At 48.7% G+C, this 25,382-nt stretch overlaps 3 protein-coding genes across 3 annotated transcripts in view; 2 read left to right on the plus strand and 1 right to left on the minus strand.

Moving 5' to 3' along the window:
• Nucleotides 1-25,382, minus strand: part of LOC102936186 (butyrophilin-like protein 2) — a 1,677,894-nt gene that overhangs the window by 282,777 nt on the left and 1,369,735 nt on the right.
• LOC114020220 (butyrophilin subfamily 1 member A1) overlaps nt 1-25,382 on the plus strand; it is a 1,361,724-nt gene that overhangs the window by 58,532 nt on the left and 1,277,810 nt on the right.
• Nucleotides 19,998-25,382, plus strand: part of LOC122461320 (butyrophilin subfamily 1 member A1-like) — a 28,386-nt gene continuing 23,001 nt past the window's right edge. The window contains exons 1-2 of the mRNA XM_037914823.2: nt 19,998-20,113; nt 21,711-22,058. Of these exons, the coding sequence (XP_037770751.1) occupies nt 20,008-20,113; nt 21,711-22,058 (454 nt within the window). The 5' untranslated portion in view covers nt 19,998-20,007. The remainder of the gene's footprint in view (nt 20,114-21,710; nt 22,059-25,382) is intronic.

Here is a 25,382-nt window from a genome sequence, read left to right on the forward strand (position 1 = left end):
TCTTAGAGCTTGGCTGTAAAAAATGGATCATGTGATTGGGTCTGGATGAAAGCTGGAGGCATGTAGGTAAGTCTAGCAGTCAGTAGGGTGGTGTTTATGTGACCATCACTTATTAGCACTATAGTGTCTAGGAAGTGGATCTCTTGTATGGACTGGTCCAGGCTGAGGTTGATGGTGGGGTGGAAATTGTTGAAATCCTGGTGGAATTCCTCAAGGGCCTCCTTCCCATGGGTCCAGATGATGAAGATGTCATCAATGTAGTGCAAGTAGAGTAGGGGCATTAGGGGACGAGAGCTGAGGAAGCGTTGTTCTAAGTCAGCCATAAAAATGTTGGCATACTGTGGGGCCATGAGGGTACCCATAGCAATCCCGCTGACTTGAAGGTATAAATTGTCCCCAAATCTGAAATAGTTATGGGTGAGGACAAAGTAACAAAGTTCAGCCATCAGGTTTGCCGTGATAGTATTGGGGATGCTATTCCTGATGGCTTGTAGTCCATCTATGTGTGGAGTGCTGGTGTAGAGGGCTTCTACATCCATCATGGCTAGGATGGTGTTTTCTGGAAGATTACCAAAGGATTGCAGTTTCCTCAGGAAGTCAGTGGTGTCTCGAAGATAGCTGGGAGTGTTGGTAGCGTAGGGCCTGAGGAGAGAGTCTACATAGCCAAACAATCCTGCTGTCGGGGTGCCAATGCCTGAGATGATGGGGAGTGCAGGATTCCCAGGATTATGGATTTTGGGTAGCAGATAGAATACCCCTGGTCGGGGCTCTAGGGGTGTGTCAGTGTAGATTTGTTCCTGTGCTTCTTTAGGGAGTTTCTTGAGCAGATGGTGTAGTTTCTTTTGGTAATCCGCAGTGGGGTCAGAGGGTAATGGCCTGTAGAATGTGGTGTCAGAGAGTTGTCTAGCAGCTCTCGTTCATATTCTGACCTATTCATGATGACGACAGCACCTCCTTTGTCAGACTTTTTGGTTATAATGTCAGAGTTGTTCCTGAGACTGTTGATGGCGTTGTGTTCCATATGGCTGAGGTTGTGGGGCAAGTGATGCTGCTTTTCAACAATTTCAGCCCATGCACGTTGGCAGAAGCACTCTATGTAGAAGTCCAGTCTGTTGTTTCGACCTTCAGGAGGAGTTCACGCAGAATCCTTCTTTTTGTAGTGTTGGTAGGAAGCTTTCTCTGGGTTAGTATGTGGTTAGAATACCCTGGGATAGTGGGTAGAGCTAGACATTAACTAGGGTGTCTTGATAACTTTTCCCATTAATTTTGAAATGCAATTTTTCTCCCTTGTTCTCACTGGACTGAGCCTATTTTCTTGCAAAAAAATAATGTGGCCAGACGCCGCTGCCCCATTCTGGGAGCGTGAGGGGCTCGTCTCCCACCTAAGCCCCCAAGTGAGTCATGGACCAGGGAAGATTGGCATTCAGCTGCCGATCTCGCATGTGGGGCCTGATCCTCCCAGCATGGCTACCAGATTGGGTCCCATTCAAACAGCTGTCCAATGGAAGAGGTGGTGGTGCCCACCTTATAACTTCAAGCCCAGTGGTTAAAGCCCTGAGCTGGAATATGGGGAACCCAAGTTCAGTCCCACAGTATTTGAACTGTGTGTCTCCCACCGCTCAGATGGGTGTGTTAATCACTGTGACGGGGTCCCCAGACTACGGGAATGCTGAGCCCTCTGTCCCACCAACCTGAGCTTCCCCTCACACTGTGATGCTGATGAGAAGCTACAAACCTCTTGCAGGTGCTGCCCGTATTCCGCCATCCACCGGCAGGGACTCATCCAACCGAGTTACATGAATGCTTTTGCGAGCAACTCATGAACCAACAATAGAGAGGCTTCAGCTGATTCCCCCAGCTCCTCAGCCTTGCACCCCAGAACTTTACCATCTTGCACAGAAGCCTGGCCAGTGTCAGTTCATTTCACCCAGTCCACCCCTCCCTTGATGTGGAGAGGACACACACTAGCCTTTGTAAACTGACCTGAGATTTCCCAAGCACTTCAACCAAAACACACTGTTTTAGGTAAAATATAAAAGAGATTTATTAGCTACAGAAAGATTATTTTTAAGGGATTATAAGTAGCAAGCGTAGAGATCAAAGTTGGTTTCTCAAGAAATAAAAATAAATTTGCAGTCTGAGTTCTACAAACTAAATAGTATTTCAGTCAAGCAGTGTCTTACCCTGACAGATGGTACAAGCAGGCTACAGATCCTCACTACACAGGCTGGAATTGCCTTCCAGCCCGGGACCCTCTTCCCCCATTCAAAGTCTTTGCTCTTCAAACGTTCCTCCAGGTGTCCAGTTGTTTGGAGGATAGGGGTGGGGGGAAGGGAAGAAAAGCCAAGTATTAAGATCCTTCAGCCTCTCCTGTTATAGGTGTTCCACTTGGGATAAATAATGACAGAGTGATGGGAACAGAGGGGTTGGATCCGGGGTCTCCCCCTGCTGAGGTGGGTGCCCCAACCATTGGACTACAGAGACATTCTCTTTCTCTCTCTGTCCCAGTGACTGTTCCACTGTAGATAAACACTTAAATGGATACTGGCCAGAAAGTGAGAATGACTCTGGGGTCCTGTGGTCAGGGAGCCCATCTGAGGGGCGGGAGCTCCTGGGTCCAGACCCCCAGCTCCAGTTGCTCCTTCATTATTTACCCACAGTGAGCCAGCTGCAATAGGGGAGACTGAAGAATCCCACCTTCAGACTGTACCATAGCTCAGTGGTTGCAGCATCCACCTAGAAACTGAGTAGCCCCAGTTTAAATCCTTTCTCCTTCTGTAGCAAAGAGGGGGGCATTGAGCCTGGGTCTCCCACGTCCCAGGCAAGTGTGCTGTCACTGGCTTAAAGTTATGAGGTGGCCAGCAGCAAAAAAACAACCCCCCCCCCCTCCACCCACAGGTTGTGTGCAGCGCAGCAGGGGCCTAACTCATTCCCAGAAGAAATGCCTCAGGCGGTGGGTTCCCATTCGTGGATTGCTAAGCAGAGGTGGGGGCCCCCCAGCAATGCAGACTTAGGCACTTATCTTTGCGAGAGCGGCGGGGCTTAGGACACACCCCTGTTGTTCGCATCTCCCATTGGCTAGTTTAGATGGCTCCCCACCGAGCATGCCGGCTCTTGTGGATGGCATTTTAAGGTATCTGTCTGTCTCCGTTCATTGTATAGGGAGACTAGGTGCCTAAGTCAGGCTTTGTGGGTCATAGTGTTGTTCCTGTGATGTTCTAGGCACCTAAAGATGACGTGCAGTGACGCCCAGAGTTGCAACATCTAAGTCCCTTCATGGATGCCACCCCTAGTCATTGAAATTAGAAGCTCACAGAACACAAAGTCACAGCCCTGGCCGAGAGTGGGGTGTCTCCCTTTAGATCCCATCTTTTAGCTCATGTCCACCCTAGAAGAAAGGGTATTTTTTTCAATGAAATAGCAAACACGAGTCAGTGATGTCATTATACAGTCCCAGTGGAGATGAGGCAAGTGATGCTTTCACCTCAGTGTAGCTAATCAAGGTGACCAATAACCCTCCTAAACATCCCCCAACCCACAGAATTCTTCTTGACTAGTTACCCTGAGGTGAAACCACCACTTGCCTTGTCTACACATGGATTGTACAATTACAACAGAAAAACTTCAGAAACAGACTCCAACGAGAGACTGCTAAATTGGAATTAATTTGCAAACTGGATACAATTAACTTAGGCTTGAATAGAGACTGGGAGTGGATGGGTCATTACACAAAGTAAAACTATTTCCCCATGTTTATCCCCCCCTCCCACTCCCCACTGTTCCTCAGACGTTCTTGTCAACTGCTGGAAATGGCCCACCTTGATTATCACTACAAAAGGTTCCCCACCTCCCGCTCTCCTGCTGGTAATAGCTCACCTGACCCGATCACTCTCGTTACAGTGTGTATGGTAACATCCACTGTTTCATGTTCTCTGTGTATATAAATCTCCCCACTGTATTTTCCACTTTATGCATCCGATGAAGTGAGCTGTAGCTCACGAAAGCTTATGCTCAGATAAATTGGTCAGTCTCTAAGGTGCCACAAGTCCTCCTTTTCCTTTTGCGAATAGTGACTAACACGGCTGCTACTCTGAAACCAGTCATTATGCAAGGCACTGCATTTAGTCGTATGGAGTGGAAATCTATCAACTGCATGAAAAAACTTGTACAGATACAGACAGACATCATCTTCCTTTCCAAATGCAAACAGATGGACATCGTACCAAAAGGACTGAAGGTAAAAAATCCATTACAATCTACATACCACACAGACTATGCTGACAGCTTGTGCCACACACTCTCAAAGAAACTGCGGAACCACCTGATCAACATCCTCTACGGCAAACAGGGAAAGATTAAGAATGAGCTCTCAAAACTGGATACTCTCATAAAAAACCATCATTCCACACAAACTTCCTCGTGGCTGGACTTTACTAAAACTAGACAAGCCATTTACAACACACACTTTGCTTCTCTACAAAAGAAAAAGGACACTAAACTTTCTAAACTACTACATGCCACAAGGGGCCACAGCAATGGTTCCCTCAACCCACCCAGCAATATTGTTAATCTAGACAACTATAGTCTTAGCCCAGCAGAAGAATCTGTCCTATCTCGGGGCCTCTCCTTCTGCCCCTCCACCCCCACGAACATGATACAGTTCTGTGGTGACCTAGAATCCTATTTTCGACATCTCCGACTCAAGGAATATTTCCAATACACCTCTGAACAGCATACTAATCCACAGAGACCTCCCTACCAACACTACAAAAAGAAGGATTACAAGGTGGACTACTCCTGAAGGTCGAGACAGCAGACTGGACTTCTACATAGAGTGCTTCCGCCGATGTGCACGGGCTGAAATTGCCCCACAACCTCAGCCGTGCAGAAATGACTTGCCCCACAACCTGAGGCAAGTGAAATGACCTTAACCCAGGGAGCTCCTGTAGCCTGGCTGGTCCCAGGCGGGTGGTTAGTTGTTCAGCAAGACACAGCCAAGCCAAGGCTCCTCTGCACACCAAGTGTCACTGAAATAACTCAAGTGGGTTTAGTTCCCATCTATTGTTGTTTCAGTGCAAGTCTGTCTGTGGCTGTGTACGCCTTCATTGTGAATTAACATAACCCTTCTGCCAGGTGGAGCTGGCAGCAACCAGGGCTGGGTTCAATATCCGGGGTTTCCTTTTTAACAATACAACATAGAACCGACCCAGTAACCGAGCCCCGACCCAGTAACTTGGGAAAATTACGCACCACCCCCATGGCACCTCTAGAGGCATTACTTCCCCTCTTGCAAGCACAGAGTATGAGTGTAGAAAAGAAACTTTTAATGAAAGGAAGAAAGTAACCCAGCATTAATGTGGGGAAATGTCACAGGCAGGATTTATAAACATAAACCATGAGCAAACACCCACCTCACAGGTCAGAGGTGCATCTGCAGAGTTCACTTTCCCCCCCTGGTGGGGGTGAGTGCACCTTGCCCACTAGGCTATCCAGGCATTTGCTCTGGCACCAGCTGCCCTGCCAGCCATTCACCGTTCGACTCGCCACTTCGCCAGCTGCTAGGCCAGCTGTCCGCTCACCGCCCCACACTCTCTGGGATGTCTTGAAGTCCTACCACCTAACACAGATCTCAGTGATTTCAGCTGTCAGAGGAGAAGCCTCACTGCTATCACAGATAAACTGTCCTATTTTATCAGAGACATTATGCCAAAGCAGGCCTAATGCTTAAGTCAGGTTATCAGTGATTTCAGCTCTGTCAGCGTACAACAAGACTCTCAGGTGAGTTTTAATCAGCTCTGGTATTACACAGTGGACACAAGAATGATCACATGTTGCCTAGTATCCTCCCCCCCCCGCCCAGCAAATACAGACATCTGGCACCACCCTCTCTCAACTCCACTGGCCTTCAGCCATTTAGGTGGGGGTGAGTCCCTTAATCAGGGTATGCCGAGCACAGTTCTGCTGACCTCGATTCACACAACAAGGATAACAACCCTTTAGTGCCCCTGCCCCCAATAAGAAAGGGACTGGTGATCCAATACCAGCCAAAAGGGACCATTTGGGCAAAGCAGTCCCATCATGCTGAGCACCGGGCAGGGTGGGTGTGACCACGGAAACAAGGTCGGCTCCTAAAATGCTGTTCCCCAGCTCACCAGTAGGTGTCAGGGGAGGGCTCATTCAGACCCTGCTTACATTCCGAATGTCCTAGTTTGATTGAGGGCACGTCTACACAGCACCTGGGAGGTGTGATTCCCCGCTCGGGTACATGTACACATGCTGACACTGCTGGAGCTATCACCCTAAAAATAGTAGTGGGGCTGCAGCAACAAGAGGGTGGCTTGGACTAGCTACTGGAGGGGAAGCAGCCCCAATGCCCCATGGAAGGGGAGTCCCAGTGGTGCAGGGGAGCTGCAGCCAGAGCTCCAGGGCACAAGCTGGGGGAGGGGCTTATTTTAGGTTGGACAGGCTGTGCTGGAACCCTATGTCCTGGCCCCAGGATGGGGGTGGATTTCACCTCCCCAACCCCACCCCCCCGCACTTCATCTGCAGAGAACCCAGTTACTGGGGTGCAGTGAATGGCACTCGGGGTGACTGACCAAGGCACTCAGGGATTGATCCAAAAGCCTTTTATGGGATTGGGAATCTCCACTGATTTCGAGGGGCACCAGATCAGGTTATCGGACCTTCTTGTGCCTTGGGGTCCAGCCTGCAAAAGAAGTTTAACAACACTCAGGTTATCGGCATCTCTGGGGAACAGGTTAGTGAAGGTTTCTCAGTCATTTTAAGATACAAACGACTCAGATCTATTGTAGTTTTAATGATCATTGTGATTGTTAAACCCCCAGAGACCAACCAATCGCCATCTTCCCTGATATGAACTGTAAAGGGACACTGCACTGAGCACTTGTCCCTTTGACTTGGCCCATAGTAACCAGGCTGGGAACAAAGTAACTACTTAGGGCCCAATCCTGACAGCTTCTGAGCATCCACAATTCAGAATGAAGTCAGGGCTCAGCCCTACTCTAGGCATTCTGGGAACTGTCTGACTGGAATCAATAGCTGCAGATGCCATAGAGTGAGGCCACCATGCACCTGGCCACTCCCCACTGCCCTTTGCTTCCAGTTCCCTGGCGTTTCTCCCAAGGTTTCTGTCTTTGACAGAGCTGCTGGTTTTCAGTCGTAACCAGGATCCAATTTCCCTGAACACCCCAGGCCCTGCAAGGTGTTTCCTCAGGAAACGGGGGACAAAATATCTCTTTGCTTCTCCTTATATTTCCTAAAACTCATTGTTTTGCTCCTGAAAAGTGGGTTGTCCCCCCATGGGTCACTTCGTGGGGTGCTGGCTCAAAGGGGCTCCTGTTTGTTCCATATGCCAAGAGACTTCCAGTGTGCTGACTTGCAATTCTTAACTCACGTGTTTAAGAGAGAGAGGCACATTTATCCGCCAGTCCGGGTACATTAGGCAGCCTGTGACATGTTCCTTTCCAGCCTGCATGGGTGTTTACTGCATATAACTATATAACTCAGGAACTGTTCATGGAGCTCTGGGAAGGCTGGCTGGTCACGGTGCCCATCAGCCTTCAAACATGCAAAGATGTGGCACTAGCAAGAAACTTATGTGCTGAATGTCTGAAATGTGGAACAGCTGGGTTTGGTTGTACATTGCTCCAGAACCTACAGATAAAAATGTTTATTAACCATAATCCTGCTTTAAAATTTTTTTTCCTTATTGTGTGAATTAAACAAGCCATTGGACACAACAACAATGATTAAAAATAAATAAATAAATAGAAACACATTGAACTGCAAAGTTCTCCTCCCTGACTCTGCTACATGATTTGAACCTTGTCTCTTCAGATCCCCACCACACCAGCTATGGGAATAATTCTTGTGCTGTGTGTGCACCAGCCACTAGAAGGGACAGGAAACATGCTTTGCCAGTGAGTAGTATGAGAGGCCTACTGTCAATCAAACGCAGGCCCCGTCCCCTGACCCTTCAGGCCCCGCCCACCTGTCACCCTAAGACCTGCCCCCTGGAGGCGTTACTTCCGGGTTCCAGACGGACACATGCCCAGAAGTGACAGTTTGGAGGAGGAGGAGGGCATGGCCATCGGGAGTCCTTTGGCCCAACCCTTGATCGATACACCAGAACCCGATGTGGGCTCTGGTCTCATGCCAAGGGGTTCAGAGTGTGAGGGGGGCTCTGGGCTGAGCCTGAGGCAGGGGGTTGGGGTGCACGAGGATGTGAGGGGTGCAAGCTCTGGGACGGGGTTTGGGTGCAGGAAGAGGCTCAGGGCTGGGGCAAGGGGTTGGGGTGTGGGAAGGGGTTCAGGGTGTGGGCTCTGGGAGGGAATTTGGGTGTGGGAGGGGTCTTAAGGCTGGGGCAGGGGGTTTGGGGTGCAGGAGGGAGTTCAGGGTGTGGGAGGGGGTGTGGGGTGCAGGCTCTGGCCGGGTGGCGCTTACCTTGGGTGGCTCCCGGTCGGTGGTGCAGAGGGGCTAAGGAAGGCTCCCTGCCTGCCTTGGCCCTGTGCTGCTCCCAGAAGCAGCTGGCACGTCCCTGTGACCCTTGAGGGGGGCCTGCAGGCACCTCCCCCACAGCTCCCATTGGCCTCATTTCCCATCCAATGGGAGCTGCGGAGTTGGCACTCAGGGTGGGGGCAGTTCGCAGAGACCTCCTGCCCCGATCCCAGGAGCCGCGGGGATGTGCTGGTCGCTTCTGGAAGCATTGCGGAGTCAGGGCAGACAAGGAGCCTGCCTTAGCCCCGATGTGCCACAAAACTTCCAGTAGCCTAAAATCTGCCCGTGTGGCTTCAGTAACCTTCGGGAGATAGAGCCAGATTGCAGAAGACTCCCGGTGAAAGCGGGAGGTTTGGCAACCCTAAGAAACTTAGTGGAGGCTTGGCACTCTCCCAATCCCAAAAGGAAGGGGAAAGGCTGAAGAAAAATTAAGATCCTGAGACTGGAGATCCCCAGGGCCAATGGGGAGAGGCCAAAGCGCCAGGTCAACCTGATTGACAGGGCAGGCAGGCCAATGTGGGAGTCGGGAGCCCAGAGGCCCATCCTTCATGTGAGCTGGAGCTGCCTGACCAGATCCATCACAATTAGCTACCCCTGGACCAGAGGACGACAGAGGGGAGAGGCAGCAAATTGTGACAGGTGGGTGATACCCTGTCACAGTTTGCTACTCCTGAACCAGAAGATGAGAAAGGTAAAAAAACTGTAAGGGGTACCCCATCTGTCATAATTTACTACCCTGAGACCAAGGAGAAAGGAGAGACAGCAAATGGTGATAGGACACCATGGGTGTCAGTAACTGCTACCTAGCAAAATCTGCTTGACTTTGCCACCATGGAATTTAGCATCAGTTGTGCAAGTCTGTACTGTCTTGCATGTCTGCAAAGTCCCTTCACTGCATGCAAGGACAGTTCAGGGACTAAATATTCTCCACTTTATACTGTCTAAAGGCCGGAAGAATTTGGCCAATGCTTGCCATAGAAAGCAAAGGGAGGGGCAAAATTGGAGGGGGGGTTGAATCTTTAGTGTTCTGTAGCATTTACATTTGCTGAAATTTCCAAAACTTCCATAACCCTGACTTTCTGTGTGAGCTTTGTGTCATCTCCACCCCTCCCAAGGGAGCAGAAAGGTCCCCTCGGTGCACTTGTAACCCTCTGGTGAATGTGAGTTACACACATCCCCCTCTGGTCCTGACCCACAGAGTATATTCATCTTTTACACCTTTCCACTCTTCATCTCTCTCCTTCACCACCTGCTCCTCTCTCCTGCTATTAAACATGGTCATAAATTGTAACTGGGTCATAAATGACACAGGATGAGGGGAAAGTTCAGTCTGAGTGTTTCTTTGCGTTGGATGCAGCAGATTGTGTGGAGTCAGATCAGTCAGGCAGATTATTTGCCAAGCACTGGGAGAAATAGCAGCTGGTGAAGGTCTTGCGTCCTCCTGTTGGGCAATCAGGGTATTTCTACATGGCAGGTGTGGGGGGGGGGGCGGGCGGGGCGGTAACCTGCATGTCACTGAGCTGCTAAAGTGGTATAAACATGGTGTGGAGGGGGCATCCCCATTTAATAACCATGTTTCAAAGCGTTGTTCTGTCTTAGGAGAGGGAGGAGAGTTTGGGGGCAAACAGGCTAAAGTGACTGGATTTTGCACCACCATCCCTCTGCTGTCATATGTGCTACTGAGCCACTGGCAATTGCATAGGACGGTCCCCACATGGGAGCCCGGCTGTAGCCCCCATTGATGTCAGCGGGGATTTTAACCCTTCACCCAATGGGAGTGGGATGGGAGCTCACAGGTTTAAAGCATGAGGCTGTATCTGACAAGGACCGAAGGGAACAGGCTAAGATGAGAGGATAGGGGTGGGACACTGGAAGGGGCATATGGGGGTGACTGACATATGGGGATGGCAGTAGGAGTGGGGGGCAATTGGGACAAGGTGAGAGCTTGCCCCTTGAGGGGTTCTGAACCCTTATCCCTGTCCCCTGTGTGAACCAGTATCTGCCACTATTGTTACATTGTTCAGTGTTAGATGAGGTTTTCAAACTTTTCTTCCTTCTCTTTTTAAGAATGAAACTTTCCAAGAGCCAGACAGTTCATGTGTCCCTGGCCATCAAGCAACCGTTGACCTGATAAGGGAATGTTTTATGTGCTACACATCCTGTTTATTGCTGTAAACTCTGAAGGTTAGAACAATTCCTGCCTCCGGAGACAAGGAGCCTTTCAGCACAAACTGGTGTGAAGAAAAGTTACCAAATCCAGGGGTGACTCATGTCCCCCTGTCCAGATGTGCTCTCACAGGAAACCTCTGCACCAGGGTCTCCTGCTCCCATGAAATTGGGGCTCAGAGGTCTCTGTGACACTGCCCCCGCTCCCACAGGGCATGGGTCCTATAAGAGATGGTGAGGGGAATGGGGGGTCCAGATCTGGGGACACCCATCATCCTTCTCTCAGCCCAGTGCAGGTTCCTTGGAAAAGACAATATCACCTGGGCCTGTCTGATATTTTCTGCACCCCCCTGTTCGTAGTGGGGATCCCCCTTTCAGGGGTTCCCCAGGGGCAGCTGTTATCACAGGGGACTCCCTGCTAGTGCTGCTCCCTAGGAGCTGTGTTTCCAAGGACTGCCTGGGACTTGGGGCCTGCACACAGAAGGTCCTGACTTCCTGCTCATCACCCAGCACTAGCCAGTTTTGAGGCAACTCTCCAGCTCACTGTGTGGAAGAGCAACCCCCACCCACTCACAGAGCTATGGGAGATCCCCTATGGGCCCCCATGGAGACTTCTTCCAGCTACAACCCCTCCAGCAGGTTTTACCACAGCAGGGGGTGATCCCTTCTGCTCTATTCAGGTACTTATACTGAACCCATCACTGTGGTCTCTGGGCCCTTATTAGTCATATATTTATTCTTTCATGAACTTTGGAAGAGTTGAATAAAGAAAAAGAAAGCAAGCTGACAGGAAAGTGGAATATCAATGTTCCCAGCAATAATTTGTGTGAAAGATTCTGGGGAAATCCAGGGGAGATACTGAGGTATCAAACCCAGAAATCAAAGCAGCTGGCAAGACAAATATAATCCAATGATCCTGCTTCAAAAGGTTTCTGTTGCAGAGACGATAGAGATACAAAAGGAGCACTTAAAGATGAGAAAGTCATTGTGGAGAAACTAAATGAATTCTTTGCTTCAGTCTTCATGGCTGAGGATGTTAGGGAGATTCCCAAACCTGAGCCGTCTTTTGTAGGTGACAAATCTGAGGAATCATCACAGATTGAAGTGTCGCTAGAGGAGGTTTTAGAATTAAATGATAAACTTAGCAGTAACAAGCCACTGGGACCAGATGGCATTCAGCCAAGAGTTCTGAAAGAACTCAAATATGAAATTGCGGAACTATTAACTATGATGTGTAACCTGTCCTTTAAATCAGCTTCTGTACCCAGTGACTGGAAGATAGCTTATGTAACGCCAATATTTAAAAACGGCTCTGGAGGTGATCTGGCAATTACAGACCAGTAAGTCTAACAGCAGTACCGGGCAAATTAGTTGAAACAATAGGAAAGAATAAAATTGTCAGACACATAGAAGAACATAAATTGTTGGGCAAAAGCCAACATGGTTTCTGTAAAGGGAGATCATGTCTTACTAATCTCTTAGAGTTCTCTGAAGGGGTCAACAAACATGTGGACAAGGAGGATCCAGTGGACATAGTGTACTTAGATTTCCAGGAAGCCTTTGACAAGGTCCCTCACCAAAGGCTCTTACATAAATTAAGTTGTCATGGGATAAGAGGGAAGATCCTTTCATGGATTGAGAACTGGTTAAAAGACAGGGAACAAAGGGTAGGAATAAATGGTAAATTTTCAGAATGGAGAGGGGTGACTGGTGGTGTTCCCCAAGGGTCAGTCCTAGGACCAATCCTATTCAACTTATTCATAAATGATCTGGAGAAAGGGGTAAACAGTGAGGTGGCAAAGTTTGCAGATGATACTAAATTGCTCAAGATAGTTAAGACCAAAGCAGATTATGAAGATCAAAAAGATCTCACAAAACTAAGTAACTGGGCAAAAAAATGGCAAATGAAATTTAATGTGGATAAATGTAAAGTAATGCACATTGGAAAAAATAACCCCAACTATACATACAATATGATGGGGGCTAATTTAGCTACAACTAATCAGGAAAAAGATCTTGGAGTCATCGTGGATAGTTCTCTGAAGACATCCATGCAGTGTGCAGCGGCAGTCAAAAAAGCAAACAGGATGTTAGGAATCATTAAAAAAGGGATAGAGAATAAGACGGAGAATATCTTATTGCTCTTCTATAAATCCATGGTACGCCCACATCTTGAATACTGTGTACAGATGTGGTCTCCTCATCTCAGAAAAGATATACTGGCATTAGAAAAGGTTCAGAGAAGGGCAACTAAAATGATTAGGGTTTTGGAACGGGTCCCATATGAGGAGAGATTAAAGTGGCTAGGACTTTTCAGCTTGGAAAAGAGGAGACTAAGGGGGGATATGATAGAGGTCTATAAAATCATGAGTGGTGTGGAGAAAGAGAATAAGGAAAATTTTTTACTTGTTCCCATAATATAAGAACTAGGGGCCACCAAATGAAATTAATGGGCAACAGGTTTAAAAGAAATAAAAGGAAGTTCTTCTTCACACAGCGCACAGTCAACCTGTGGAACTCCTTGCCTGAGGAGGTTGTGAAGGCTAGGACTATAACAGGGTTTAAAACAGAATTGGATAAATTCATGGAGGTTAAGTCCACTGATGGCTATTAGCCAGGTTGGGTAAGGAACTGCTGCTGAGCTCCTGTCCAGCTGCCTGCCCTTATCACATTTCTCACAACCAGAACTTTGTAGAGGTTTCTCTCTATTGCAGAGGGAAGCCTGGGCAGGTGGGTGTTATATAAATATTATTTCCTTTATTACATCTGGGCCCAGTTTATTTCTAAATTCTTAGGCTGCAGAATTCACCTCTTGCAGCAGAACTGAGCTCCAGAATCTCCATCTGCATCTTCAGAAATCACAGGGGGGGATTTTCAAAGCCATATACAACATTTGGATGTTCATTTCTCATTTGAAATTAATGGGAATTGGGCACCCAACTCATATAGACGTCAAGGCCAGAAGGGGGTCACCATGATCATCTAGTCTGACCTCCTGCACATTGCAGGCTACAGAACCTCACCCACCCCCTCCTGTAATACACCCCTAGCTGCTGGCTGCGTTTCTGAAGTTCTCAAGCCATGACTTCAAGACTTTAAGCAATAGAGAATCCAGTATTTACTCTAGTTTAAATCAGAAAGTGACCCGTGCCCCATGCCACAGAGGAAGACAAAAAAACCCAGGGTCTCTGCCAATCTGATTTGAGGGAACATTCCTTCCTGACCCCCAAAATGGTGATCACTTAGACCCTGAGCATGTCAGCAAGACCTACCAGCCAGACACCTGGGAAAGAATTCTCTGTAGCAACTCAGAGCCCTCCCCGTCTAATGTCCCATCTCTGGCCATTGGTGATATTTGCTGCTCACAGTCACAGATGGGGCATATGGCACTCCAGGCAATGTCATCGTACCATCCCCTAGGTGGCTGCGAAACCTCAGCCTATGTTCCTAGCTTTGTGGTTGCAGAGATAACTTTGAAAATGAGAACAGACAATGACTGCCTGAGTCTGCAGACAGCCTGAAACAGTAGCTCTGAAAAGAGAGAACTGCCCCAGGCATCTGAGCCAAGGCCCCATGGAGCTTATGACTGTATGCTATATTATATATTGTATTAATGTTGATGGAATAAATGGGCCCAAAGAATCAAAGGCGTTAACATGACCCTGTCACTATCTAACATTAAACAGTTTTAAACAAGGTTCGGGGTTTGGTATAGAGAGACTTCAGCCAGCTTAGTCCCATGGCAAACACACCATTAAACATCCCTTTAACCTTTTATTAAAGATACAGAAAAGAAGGGCAAACAGTTAAAACATTTGAAATATAAAGTATTGACTCAGGCTCACATTTTAACAAAATCCTCTGTTCCCATTCCCTTTAGCTGTAGAGAGATTTTAGAAGGAAGCACCCCCCCATATGACAATGTTTAGCTGGTATCACAAATGGCAATACTTTCCTCCTGAGAAAGAGGGAAGAAGTTAACTGAGATGGGCTGAAGCTGCCACTGCTGCTGTGAAAGTCCGATTCCGTTTCCTAGAAGACCAAACAAGACAAGCCCACCAGAGGGGAGAGAAAAGAACAGCAAAGAGAGAAAATGCAGCTTCTGTCTGGGGGTCTGACTCTGACTCACAACCTCGCTGCTGGACAATCACAGCACACAGTCTGATCAGCCACTCAGAGGACAAAGCAAACTTGTACCAGCATCCAGCTGTTTAGGACATTGCTTTCAGCTGCCTCTTTCTGGCCACAGGCTGATAGCAGTGTTACAAAATATACAGATGGCAAAAGGAGAGGGATAGGACAGAATAAAAATAAGTTAGGGAAAGAAAAGGACACACAGGGGTGTGTGTGTGTGTGTGTGTGTGTGTGTGTGTGTGTGTGTGTGACAGAGTCTCTTCTTCCAAGTGGTGTCTGGGATTTAGCCAGAGTCGGTGGAGGTAGTGATGCCACCTGGGTCACTCCCTGGCGCAGTCTGGTCAGTGCATCTCTCTGGAGCAGGACTATGAAGGCCCAACAGTGTAATGGTGGACTGTGAGGTCCCAAGAGACAGTGTGGGTGGCAGCCATGACAGTGAAGCTCGCTCTTTCCGGCTCACCCATTTCCCAGTCAGCCAGTGGCTAATTTCCCCCCCAAATTCTCTTTTAGAGGACCCCAAGGGGGACCAGTGGGTGAAATAGCCCACCCCCTCAGTATTATATTCACCAGCTAGGCCTAATTTCAGACACACTCATTCTGGTGCATTGATTTCCCATCCCACACTTCTCATGTTTACCAGGCATGATCTTAACACAGTCCTGGAGCTAAACCAGGAGCCTGTCTGTTGGGATTGATTCAGTCGGTTTCTCTCCCACCAGAGCCGGCACTCGGCATAAGCAGACTAAGCAGTAGCTTAGGGCCCCGAGCAGCTCAGGGTCCATGATTTATGGAAATAATGCAGTTAGAATTTTCAGGGGTGGGTCAGGGCCACCCCGCACTATTCCTGCTTATGGCATCCAATGGGGTAGCTCTGGCTCTGTTTGCAGCTCTTCCTATCAGCATTTATTGTTATAGGCTATTGTGATATTTTATTAATGTTGCTGTCAAGGTTCCTTCCCCACTCTGAACTCTGGGGTACAGATGTGGGGACCTGCATGAAAACCCCCCTAAGCTTATTTTTACCAGCTTAGGTTAAAACTTCCCCAAGGTACAAACTATTTTACCTTTTGCCCCTGGACTTTATTGCTGCCACCACCAAGCGTCTAATAAATATATAACCGGGAAAGAGCCCGCTTGGAAACGTCTTTCCCCCCACAATCCTCCCCAAACCCAACACCCCCTTTCCTGGGGAAGGCTTGATAAAAATCCTCACCAATTTGCATAGGTGACCACAGACCCAAACCCTTGGATCTTAAGAACAATGAAAAAGCAATCAGGTTCTTAAAAGAAGAATTTTAATTGAAGAAAAAAAGTAAAAGAATCACCTCTGTAAAATCAGGTTGGTAAATACCTTACAGGGTAATCAGATTCAAAACATAGAGAATCCCCCTAGGCGAAACCTTAAATTACAAAAAGACACAAAAACAGGAATATACATTCCATTCAGCACAGCTTATTTTATCAGCCATTTAAACAAAACAGAATCTAATGCATATCCAGCTAGATTACTTACTAAGTTCTAAGACTCCATTCCTTTGCTGTTCCCGACAAAAGCATCACACAGACAGAAAGAGCCTTTGTTTCTCCCCCCCTCCAGCTTTGAAAATATCTTGTCTCCTCATTGGCCAGGTGCCACCGAGGTTATCCTAGCTTCTTAACCCTTTACAGGTGAAAGGGTTTTTCCTCTGGCCAGGAGGGATTTTAAAGGTGTTTACCCCTTCCCTTTATATTTATGACAGTTGCTCACTTTTCACAGCTCAGCTCACAATTCAGGGACATTTTTACCCGGATTATCACAACATTCCCCGGTGATGGGATTTAGCATTTTTCCAAGATCCCAGAGAATTCAGCAGGTTTGTTGCATGCAGCCAGGCACCATCTTGCTTTTTTGTTTCCCTGGCTTGTTGGAACCTTATTCTTGGAGAAGAGCAGAGCAGCTGGGGCCCAGGAGAGGAGTGTCTCAGCCAGGCTGTCTGAATAACATTGCAGGAGCTGAGGCCCAAAGGGTGGGGCTGGGCCACCTGGAGATCATAGCAATAAACCCTATCCCCCCAATAGTCATTGGCTAATTTTTCATCAATGAGTATTTTCAGCCATGAATCCTGCATGTGTTTGGAGGGTGGGGCTGGGAATGAGGAATATTTCAGGGCACTAGAATAAATTAACACGGCCACCGAGTCTAGCGGCTGCTGATGCAGACTTTGGTCCCATTCTTTACACAGCGCTGAGGTAATTACAGCGACTCCCGGAGCACAAGAAAACAGCCTCCAGAACTGACTGTGTCACCAGTCGAAGTTAAGAGCTGAGGCTGCAGGCACCAAAGCTGCCCTCTCACTAGCGCTGTGGGTGTGTCAGAGGAATTTGATCTTTGTACCATAACCGTCCAGAGGAGGAGCAGGTCACAGTCACGTTCCTGCCTCTCTTCTTCTTTCGGTTTTGAAGCTGGTGGATGTGCCAAGAGAGGACAGCGCTTCCATTACATATAAAATATATTAACTAAATGAAAAGCTCAGGGGCAGGCTGGAGTTAAACCCTGTGGCTCCCTGACCCCTCTGGCAGGATGGATGATACAGCCTGGGAAAGGGAACCAGTCACTGGGAGCAGGAGCTCTCCCTAGAGAGAATGGCTCTGGGTGCTAGCGAAGCAGGGAGCCCGCTGGAGAGACTGGAACGGCTCAGACACAACTCCACAGGACTCCACAGGTAGGGGTTCACTCACTGCAACCCCAGCTGAATTGCTTCCTTGGTATTTCCTGGCTCATGGCACCGATTAGTCGAGAAGCTGCTGCTATCAATGGGCCTCGCTCCCGGGATTTGGGGGATAAAGCGTCACTTTCCAACTGGGAACTCAGCTGTGGCTGTAGAGATGCTCACACAGATTCAGAGACCCGTCCAGTCACTGATCCACTGCCAGGTTCATGGCTGTTTGCTGTTCTGCTTTATTTACTGACAGCTGTAGGAACCGATCACCAGTTGTAATTTTCCTGGGGGGCACTGTTGGGACTGTGCAGGTGTTTTCATCATCAGCTCATCACCGTGAAGTTCCAGAATGAGGGGGTGAAAGATGGAAGGAAAACACCTGGGGCCAGATTGGGTGCAATTGATGCAGGCAGGGGGAGATTTTCTGAAGCTCCTAAGGGATTCAGGAGCACAAGCCCCATTGATCCTAACTCCCCTGTCTTTGTCAAAATCTCCCCCTCCAAGTGCAAATTGCACCTGTCTGTGCCCTCGAGGCCCTTTGCATTCCGGGGCAGGGGGCGGGGGGCGACTCACCCCAAGGGAGGGCAGGGGAGGTTGCTGCTGCCCTCATGGGGGTTTCTGGCAGGAAAGGGGGAGCTTTACTTCTCACTGGCAGGCTCTCAGAGGCCGCCACTGAATGCAGGTGCTCAGTGAGTGACTCACCTGCCAGCCCTGCTCTCACCTACTTCCTCCCCAGTGTGGCTGCTCCTGCAGCTGTCCTGGCCTGAGGCAGGTTACAGCCACTTCGCCCTGTTACAGTCCAGACCCAGCCAGAGCTTCCATCGGTGCTATGTGGTGTGAGCTCTTGCTGGAAGCCCCCCACTGCCCTTCACAGCCACGCAGCCTCTTGCAGGCGCTGGGGGCCAGAGGCCTAGGGCCACGTTTCCAAGAGAGCTCAGCTCTGAACTGCTCCCAGGCAGGCGCCTGTGTGACGCGGGCAGGTTTCTGGGGGCTCTGAGCAGCCACACTCGGGAGGTCAGGGCAAGTGATGCAAGTGACCCCTTACAGGTCTGCATTGCACCCCAAACAATTACAGACACTGCAGAAAAGGGTCACAAAAATTATTTGAGGGCTGGAGCAAACGCCTTACAGTAGGAGACTGAAGGAGATCAATCTGTTCAGTTTAGCAAAGAGAAGATTGAGAGGTGAGTTTCTGTCATGGATTCACAAGGTCTGGTCTGTGCCCCGGCCTTCAGCCAGGACCTTGGGAGTGACCCCTTTATTGTGCTGGACCCCACAATCCACACAATTCCACAGAGACAGGTCCATGGCTTCAGTGACTCAGAAATTGGGACTTTGAGCACTAGTGATCCCTGGCTTTCTCCACGGCTCCCTAAAGCAAGTCCAACCAAGCCAGACTCCTGCAGGAGACTTGTTCTACCCCTTCAGGGCTCAAGGTTCTCAGTGAGTATCTGCAGTGACACCAGGCAGCCTTATTCCAAACCAAGTAACGATCTGTTAGTCACCTGGCCTATGGTATCTGAAAGTCCTTAGGTCAGCCCAGAGAAGCAAAGTTTAAGAGAGGGTTCAGCCGGGCCAGAGCTGGGGCTCCGCTGAGCTGTGCTGCTAGAGGGTCCAGCTTGGCTCGCTCTCTCCCTGTCACCTTTTCTGTCTCTTAGTCCCAAGTGAGTTCCTGTGCCTCTGTCAGCCCAGTCCTTTAACACAGTCACCTGGCACCTTCTCCCTTTGTGCTCCAGGTCTGGGCTATTGCTCCTCTTCCCTGCAGAGAGGTGGGGGGAAGAAACTTGCTCTAGGAGTTGATGCTCAGGTGTTGAGGCTTCCCGTTGTCTTTTCAAGATCCTCCATTGATATGTGTTGATTCCAGCCCAGACAGTCTGAGTGGCACTACATCTCAGATACCTAGCCTGTTCGGCCATGTCCCAGGGAGAGAAGCAATTCGTTCCCCCAAAGCAGCAGCGATGCCAAGGGGATCAGTACAGAGTCCTACCAATAGTTCATAAAAATATTTCAGTAAAGTTCCCCATCTGCCACATGGTACTAAAGTTCTCTTTAATACAGTGGAGAAAGGCATAACAAGAACCAGTGGCTGGAATTTAAAAATGAACAAATTCAAATTAGAATTAAGGCACCGAATTGTAACAGTGAGGGTGATTAATCACTGGAATAAACTACCAAGGGAAGTGATGAATTGTCCATTTCTTGCTGTCTTCAGATAAAGACTTGGTGACTTTCTGGAAGATGCTTCAGTCAAACACAAGTTTGGGCTCAGTACAGGGGTAAAAGGGTGAGAGTCTTTGGCTTGTGTCACAGATCAGACTAGATGATCGAATGGTCCCCTCTGACCTTAGTGTACGAATATTTGGAATTGTGCTAATGTAAACATAACTGACCAATGGACCAGGGCTGTGAAAGTTAGACAACCATGGCACTGTCAGTGCATCACACCCACCGTCTGGTTTGTTATTTCTCCTGTTCCCCAGACCAAGCTACGATGAGGGGGAAGGTTCCCTCATTCTCCCCTGGCTCCACAGTGAGCTCTGCTCTGCCCGGCTACGTCGCTCTCTGCCTCACTCTACAGGTCCACAGGCTGGCGTCAGGTAGGAGCTCCAGCCTCCTCGCTGGGTTTGCAACTGTTGCTCTTGCTGGTTGTCACCGTACATCTCACATCACTGCCTTGTCTTATAAACCACGTCTGCTCAACCTCCCCACAGCCAGCAACGTGGAGAAACCACAGGGCGCTGCTGGGTCCCCAGTAACCATGGTTACTATCTATACAGCATCTTGTCAGGCCTGTACACTGCGTTCATCCTACTGCTCTGGCTGATTTCTGGCAGCTTCTAAAACACAGAGCACAGTGAGCACCACTACAGGGCTCACAAACTATTTAAAAGGGCACCATCCAATTCCTATACACTGCACTGACAGACCGTATACTCACAAATCAGACTCTTCAGCCATGAAGGAGTCCTGAATCCTAGGCTCCAGTTTAGAAGTGACAACCCACAAGTCATTCATGCTGCACCAGACACATCTGACTAGGGCTCAGAGCGAGACCTCATCTCACAGTGAGGATGTGAGGATATTTGCCGGCTTCTTCACTCTGTGTCCTCAGTGAAGCCCTGATAGTGACCCACTCCACCCCCGGGATGGCTCCATAGCTACTCCTGCTGTGGTTTCCATCCTGTTAATTTAACCAGCTCTCTCTGTCTCTCCTGATGCTGAGTCTCTGCACCGAGACCCCCACATCCTGTGCAGTTCCACAGTGACCGGTTTTCTGTTTCTTGCACTTTTCTATCTGCCTCCTCCCCCGTCTCCATTATCCGCCCTCTGACTTTACCTTTAAAGCCATTGTCGGCAGAGTGATGATCTGTTTCCATATCTTTACACCTTGTAAACCTTTTCATATCTTTACACCTTGTAAACTTTTACACACACACACACACACACACTCACACACACACACACCCTGCAGATGAGGAGGCCCCTGTGCTGGAGCAGCACGAAAAGGCCTTGGTGTGTCAGAGAACCAGGCTCCCAGCACCATTATCCCCAGGGTGCCCATGAGAAGTTAGAGCCCTATTCAGAGATAATAGGGACAGTGTATAACACTCACATGTGAACTCTGTGTGATGGATATTGCAGCCACTTGTGGCATTTTGGGAACTATCAAATTCATTTTATGCATGTTCTGTTTATTTTTGTACCCCCTTTATCAATGTTATCTATACATGTTATATGTATCTTTGTGGGTTTGGGATTGTAATCTATGTGGGACAGGTAACAGCTCCAGAGAAGTACCACCCCTAGGGAGAATTGCATAAACTGGACCAGAAGCCCAAGAGAACAAAGATTTTTGGTATAAAAGCTGGATTTGAACTGACCAGAGGCCCAAGATCTTGGGCTGCAAAGTGACATGACCTGTTAACCAAGAGGACAAACACTTAGACAAAGGTTTGAAAGAATTTGGAACCTACCAGAGAGTCCCATGTGCCAGATGTGAATCCTTTGGTATAAGTGTAATGTGTTCAGACCTTGGATTGGTTTATGATAAATTTGCTCTGTCAGGCTTTTGTCTTTAAATGGTCTCTCACTTTTAACGCAGGGCGCTCTTTTACTGTGTGTCTTACTGCTGAATTAATGCCACTTCCAGCCCCGCTCTGATTTAATTTCCTTTTTTCATTGTACATTTCACAGCACAGTTCACAGTGACAGGACCTGACCATCCAATCACTGCCTCCCTAGGTGGGGAGGCCGTCCTGCCCTGCCACCTCTCCCCCAGGATAAGCGCTGAGAACATGGAGCTGAGATGGTTCCGATCCCAGTTCTCTGCAGTGGTGCACCTGTACCGTGATGGGCAGGATCAGTACGGCGAGCAAATGCAGGAATATCGAGGAAGAACTGAGCTCTTGAAAGATGACATCACCAGTGGGAGTGTTTCCCTGAGAATACGCGATATCCGACTGTCAGACGAGGGACAGTACAAGTGTTTTTTTAAGTCCAGTGTCTTTTTTGAAGATGCTATATTGGAACTGCAGGTGGCAGGTCAGTGACTTCTGATGATGATTTAATGTCTTCAGCGCGGTAATAAGTGGAGTCAGAGGGTTAATTGTGAGATGACACAATTTTTCTTATTATAGTGGGTCGGCAGCTCTGCTCTGGATAAGGTCGATTCTAGTTTGATGTTTAATATCCGTTTTTCTAAGTTCTCTAAAACCCGGACACATTCTCAGATTGTCTTGAAAATTGCTGCGACTCATTGGAGTCTGGGGTGGGGTTAGTGGCCCAAATTTGAGTCATTAGAGCGAGGGGTTAACGAGACGCACTGACACCCCTGAACAGTCAGGTGACATTAACATGTTGTGGTTATTACAACTATTTTGTGCACCCCTGGGGCTGAACAATGACTCTGATCCTCCCCAAACTGATGCCACCAGCTGGGATTGATCTCGGCTCGTGTCTGGCCCCTTCAGGGTAACAGTGATTGATACACAGAGCCCTGTAGCCCAGAGCCTGGTCTAAGAGTGGGAGAATTGAGGAATTCCCGCTCCCAGGACAGGCAGAGGCAGGAGGCCTGACCCCTGAAGGTGCAGTCAGAGAGAGCAGCCAGGGGACAGAGGTGCAGCTAGTTCTGTAACGAGGAGATCAGGTTTTGGCCAGGTGCAGCGAACTCCTGGTCTACACTCAAACACTGAGCCTGCTGCACACAAACCACCCCTGACTTGCAAAATGTTATCGCCTCGTCACCCTTGCCCTGAGGATTCCTTCTGGGACGTTGCCTTCACTTACCCCTCACCAAGCCCTGGAGATCACTGGCATATCTGACACCAGGCTGCTGACAATCCCCATGGCAAGGAGGCTGTGCCCTGCTATTGACACAACCTGCATAACCCAGCACTGAAATGAGGCATGATTGATCCCTCAAGGTACACCTGCACCACTCCGCATATCACAGTGACAGCTCTGCCAATATGCTCCAAATAATCCCCTCCACTCATCCTTACAGCTACACCGAGCACAGTGCATGCAGCTTTAGTGCATGCAGCCAATTCTCAGTGGTTATTGCCATCTCCAAAGGGGCAGAGTTAAGGTTGTTTGGGTGTTACCTTCACTATGGATTTCCTGGGTTTTATAGATCTGAGTTTTGCTGAATTCAGCGTCCTGGAAGGGCAGGAGATAACACAGAGTTAAGGTTGCCTGGAGGTAACTGAGTTTTTTTGTCAGTGAATAGACAAAAGGAAGGATTACAGGGAGGTGCCACGGTTTGTATTGTGCTCCACAGATGTGAATTGCAGCATGTATCTGCCTGCACTGCAGCTGCATTCCCTGTGTTCAGTGTAGCTGTCCTGACCCGTGGAGAGAGCAGGGGGAGCAGGGGGTGGAGCTGTCACGGTGCTATGGAGGGGCAGGAGATAATATCACCAGGCAGCCTGAACTCTGTGCTAACGAAGGTTTTGTCAGTGAATTTTCTAGTTTTTGTTTTTTTTTAACAGAAAGGGAAACGTTTGTTGTAGGAGTTAGTGGCCATTTAGGTGGTTGTAGTTCTCACCTAGGTTTGCAGTTCCTACACGATTTTGCCTAGGTAATAATCAAAAGTATTGTACAGTGCTTTTCCATTAGTAGATCTGAAAGAGCTTCACATCATTATCCCCACTTTACAGATGGGAAACTGAGGCACAGAGGAGAGAAGTGAGTTGCCCAAGATCCCCCAGTAGCTCAGAGGCAGAACAAGGAATAGTCCCTGTCCTGGGAACTCTCTGTTAGGCCACTCAGTTGCTCCTCGGTTGCCCACTGCCCCTCCCCCCTGTATCTGCCGTGATAGTGCAGTGGGGATGATGGTGGTTCTTTGCAATGTTTGCAGTGTGTAGCTCGAAACAGGGCTGGTGAGAGAAATCTCATCCCAGTTCTCTGTCCCAACACATTGACAGTTTTATTATGCAGCGGCTACTTTCAGCGTGTGAGAGGAGACTGGTGTGTCTGTTTCCTTCTCCTCCATCCCCCAGAACATGTAGCTCCCCTCTGCCCTACATTTCTGGGAGCACATATCACAGGCAGCAGCGTCCTGGTGGGCCACACACTACCTCGGTTACGTGAGCTGCACACTGAGCTGGGCTCCTCACCCCAACTATCATGCCGAGCTGGGCCCCCTGCCCCTGGCCCAGCCAGACTTCCCCAGCCATGTTCCAGGCCCACCCAATCCAACTCCCCCTCCCCCACACACTCTGGCAACCCCACCCAGGCATGATGTGTATGTTAACTTTTCATTTCCCGCATTGCAGATGTTTACATTTTCACCACATTCAGGACCCACCCCACTCTCCCTTGATCACAGATCATATCAGGGGGTTAGACACTCCAAGAGTGGCAGGGTCTCCCAGATCCCAGGACATACAGTGGGAAGAAAAAGGAATTCAAAGCCCTGCAAAAGGGTAGGGCTCCCCCCGGTCCCAGAATGGGAAAAGGGAGAATTTGGGGCTGACAGGACTCCCTGCCCCTAAACCCACAACTTTTTCTGCCAACGCTTACCATATCAAATACCTCCCACCCCACTCCTTCCCCTTACCTGAGGAGGCCCCAACCCTTTTTTCCTCCTCTTCCACCCATTCCCATTTATCCCCCTCCCCATAATACCCACATGCCTTGCTGCAGACCCAACCACTGTTCCCATCTCCTCTTCCATCCCCATCACCCCTCCCGGTGAGTGTTTGCCCGTGTAATTTATTTTCTTTTCAAATATAGTTTCAGTACCTTCTGAATTATCTCCTGGGTACAGATTACATTTCAAAAAAGAAAAACAAAATCAAAACAAAAAACAAAAAATCCACCCATCTTGAAATAGGCCTTGTCTATACTGCCAACTTTTGTTGACAAAAGTTACACTGACAATCAAAAAGTGCTATAATAATGTAACCCTTCTGCCAGTTGGAGTGGGCAGCAAGAAGGGCCGGGTTCAATATCTAGGGGTTCCTTTTCGACAATATGACCAAAAACGGCTTGAGCCCCCACCCATTAAGGTGCGAAAATTTCATTCTACCCTCTGGGCGCTTCTAAGAGGCAATTCTTCCCCTCTCGCAAGCACAGAGTCTGAGATAGAAATAGTTTCTTTTATAAAAGTCACCTAGCACTAATCTGAGAAAACAGCTCAAGAGATATTCATAAACACAAAAGCATGAGCAAGAAACCCTCCCCAGAGTATGCTGGGCAGTGTCCTTTGCTTCACATTCTTGAGTCCAACAACCAAGTTCTTGTAGTGTGCCCCCCGTTTAACACACCACTCACAGTTGTTGTGCTTGGTCAGCACAGACTCAGTATTCATAGGTACATCTGTGTGCATTCTGCTCCTGCCATGGGAGGGGGGGCGGGGAATGC

The sequence above is a fragment of the Chelonia mydas genome, chromosome 14 (assembly GCF_015237465.2).
Source record: "Chelonia mydas isolate rCheMyd1 chromosome 14, rCheMyd1.pri.v2, whole genome shotgun sequence".
Lineage (NCBI taxonomy): Eukaryota > Metazoa > Chordata > Testudines > Cheloniidae > Chelonia > Chelonia mydas.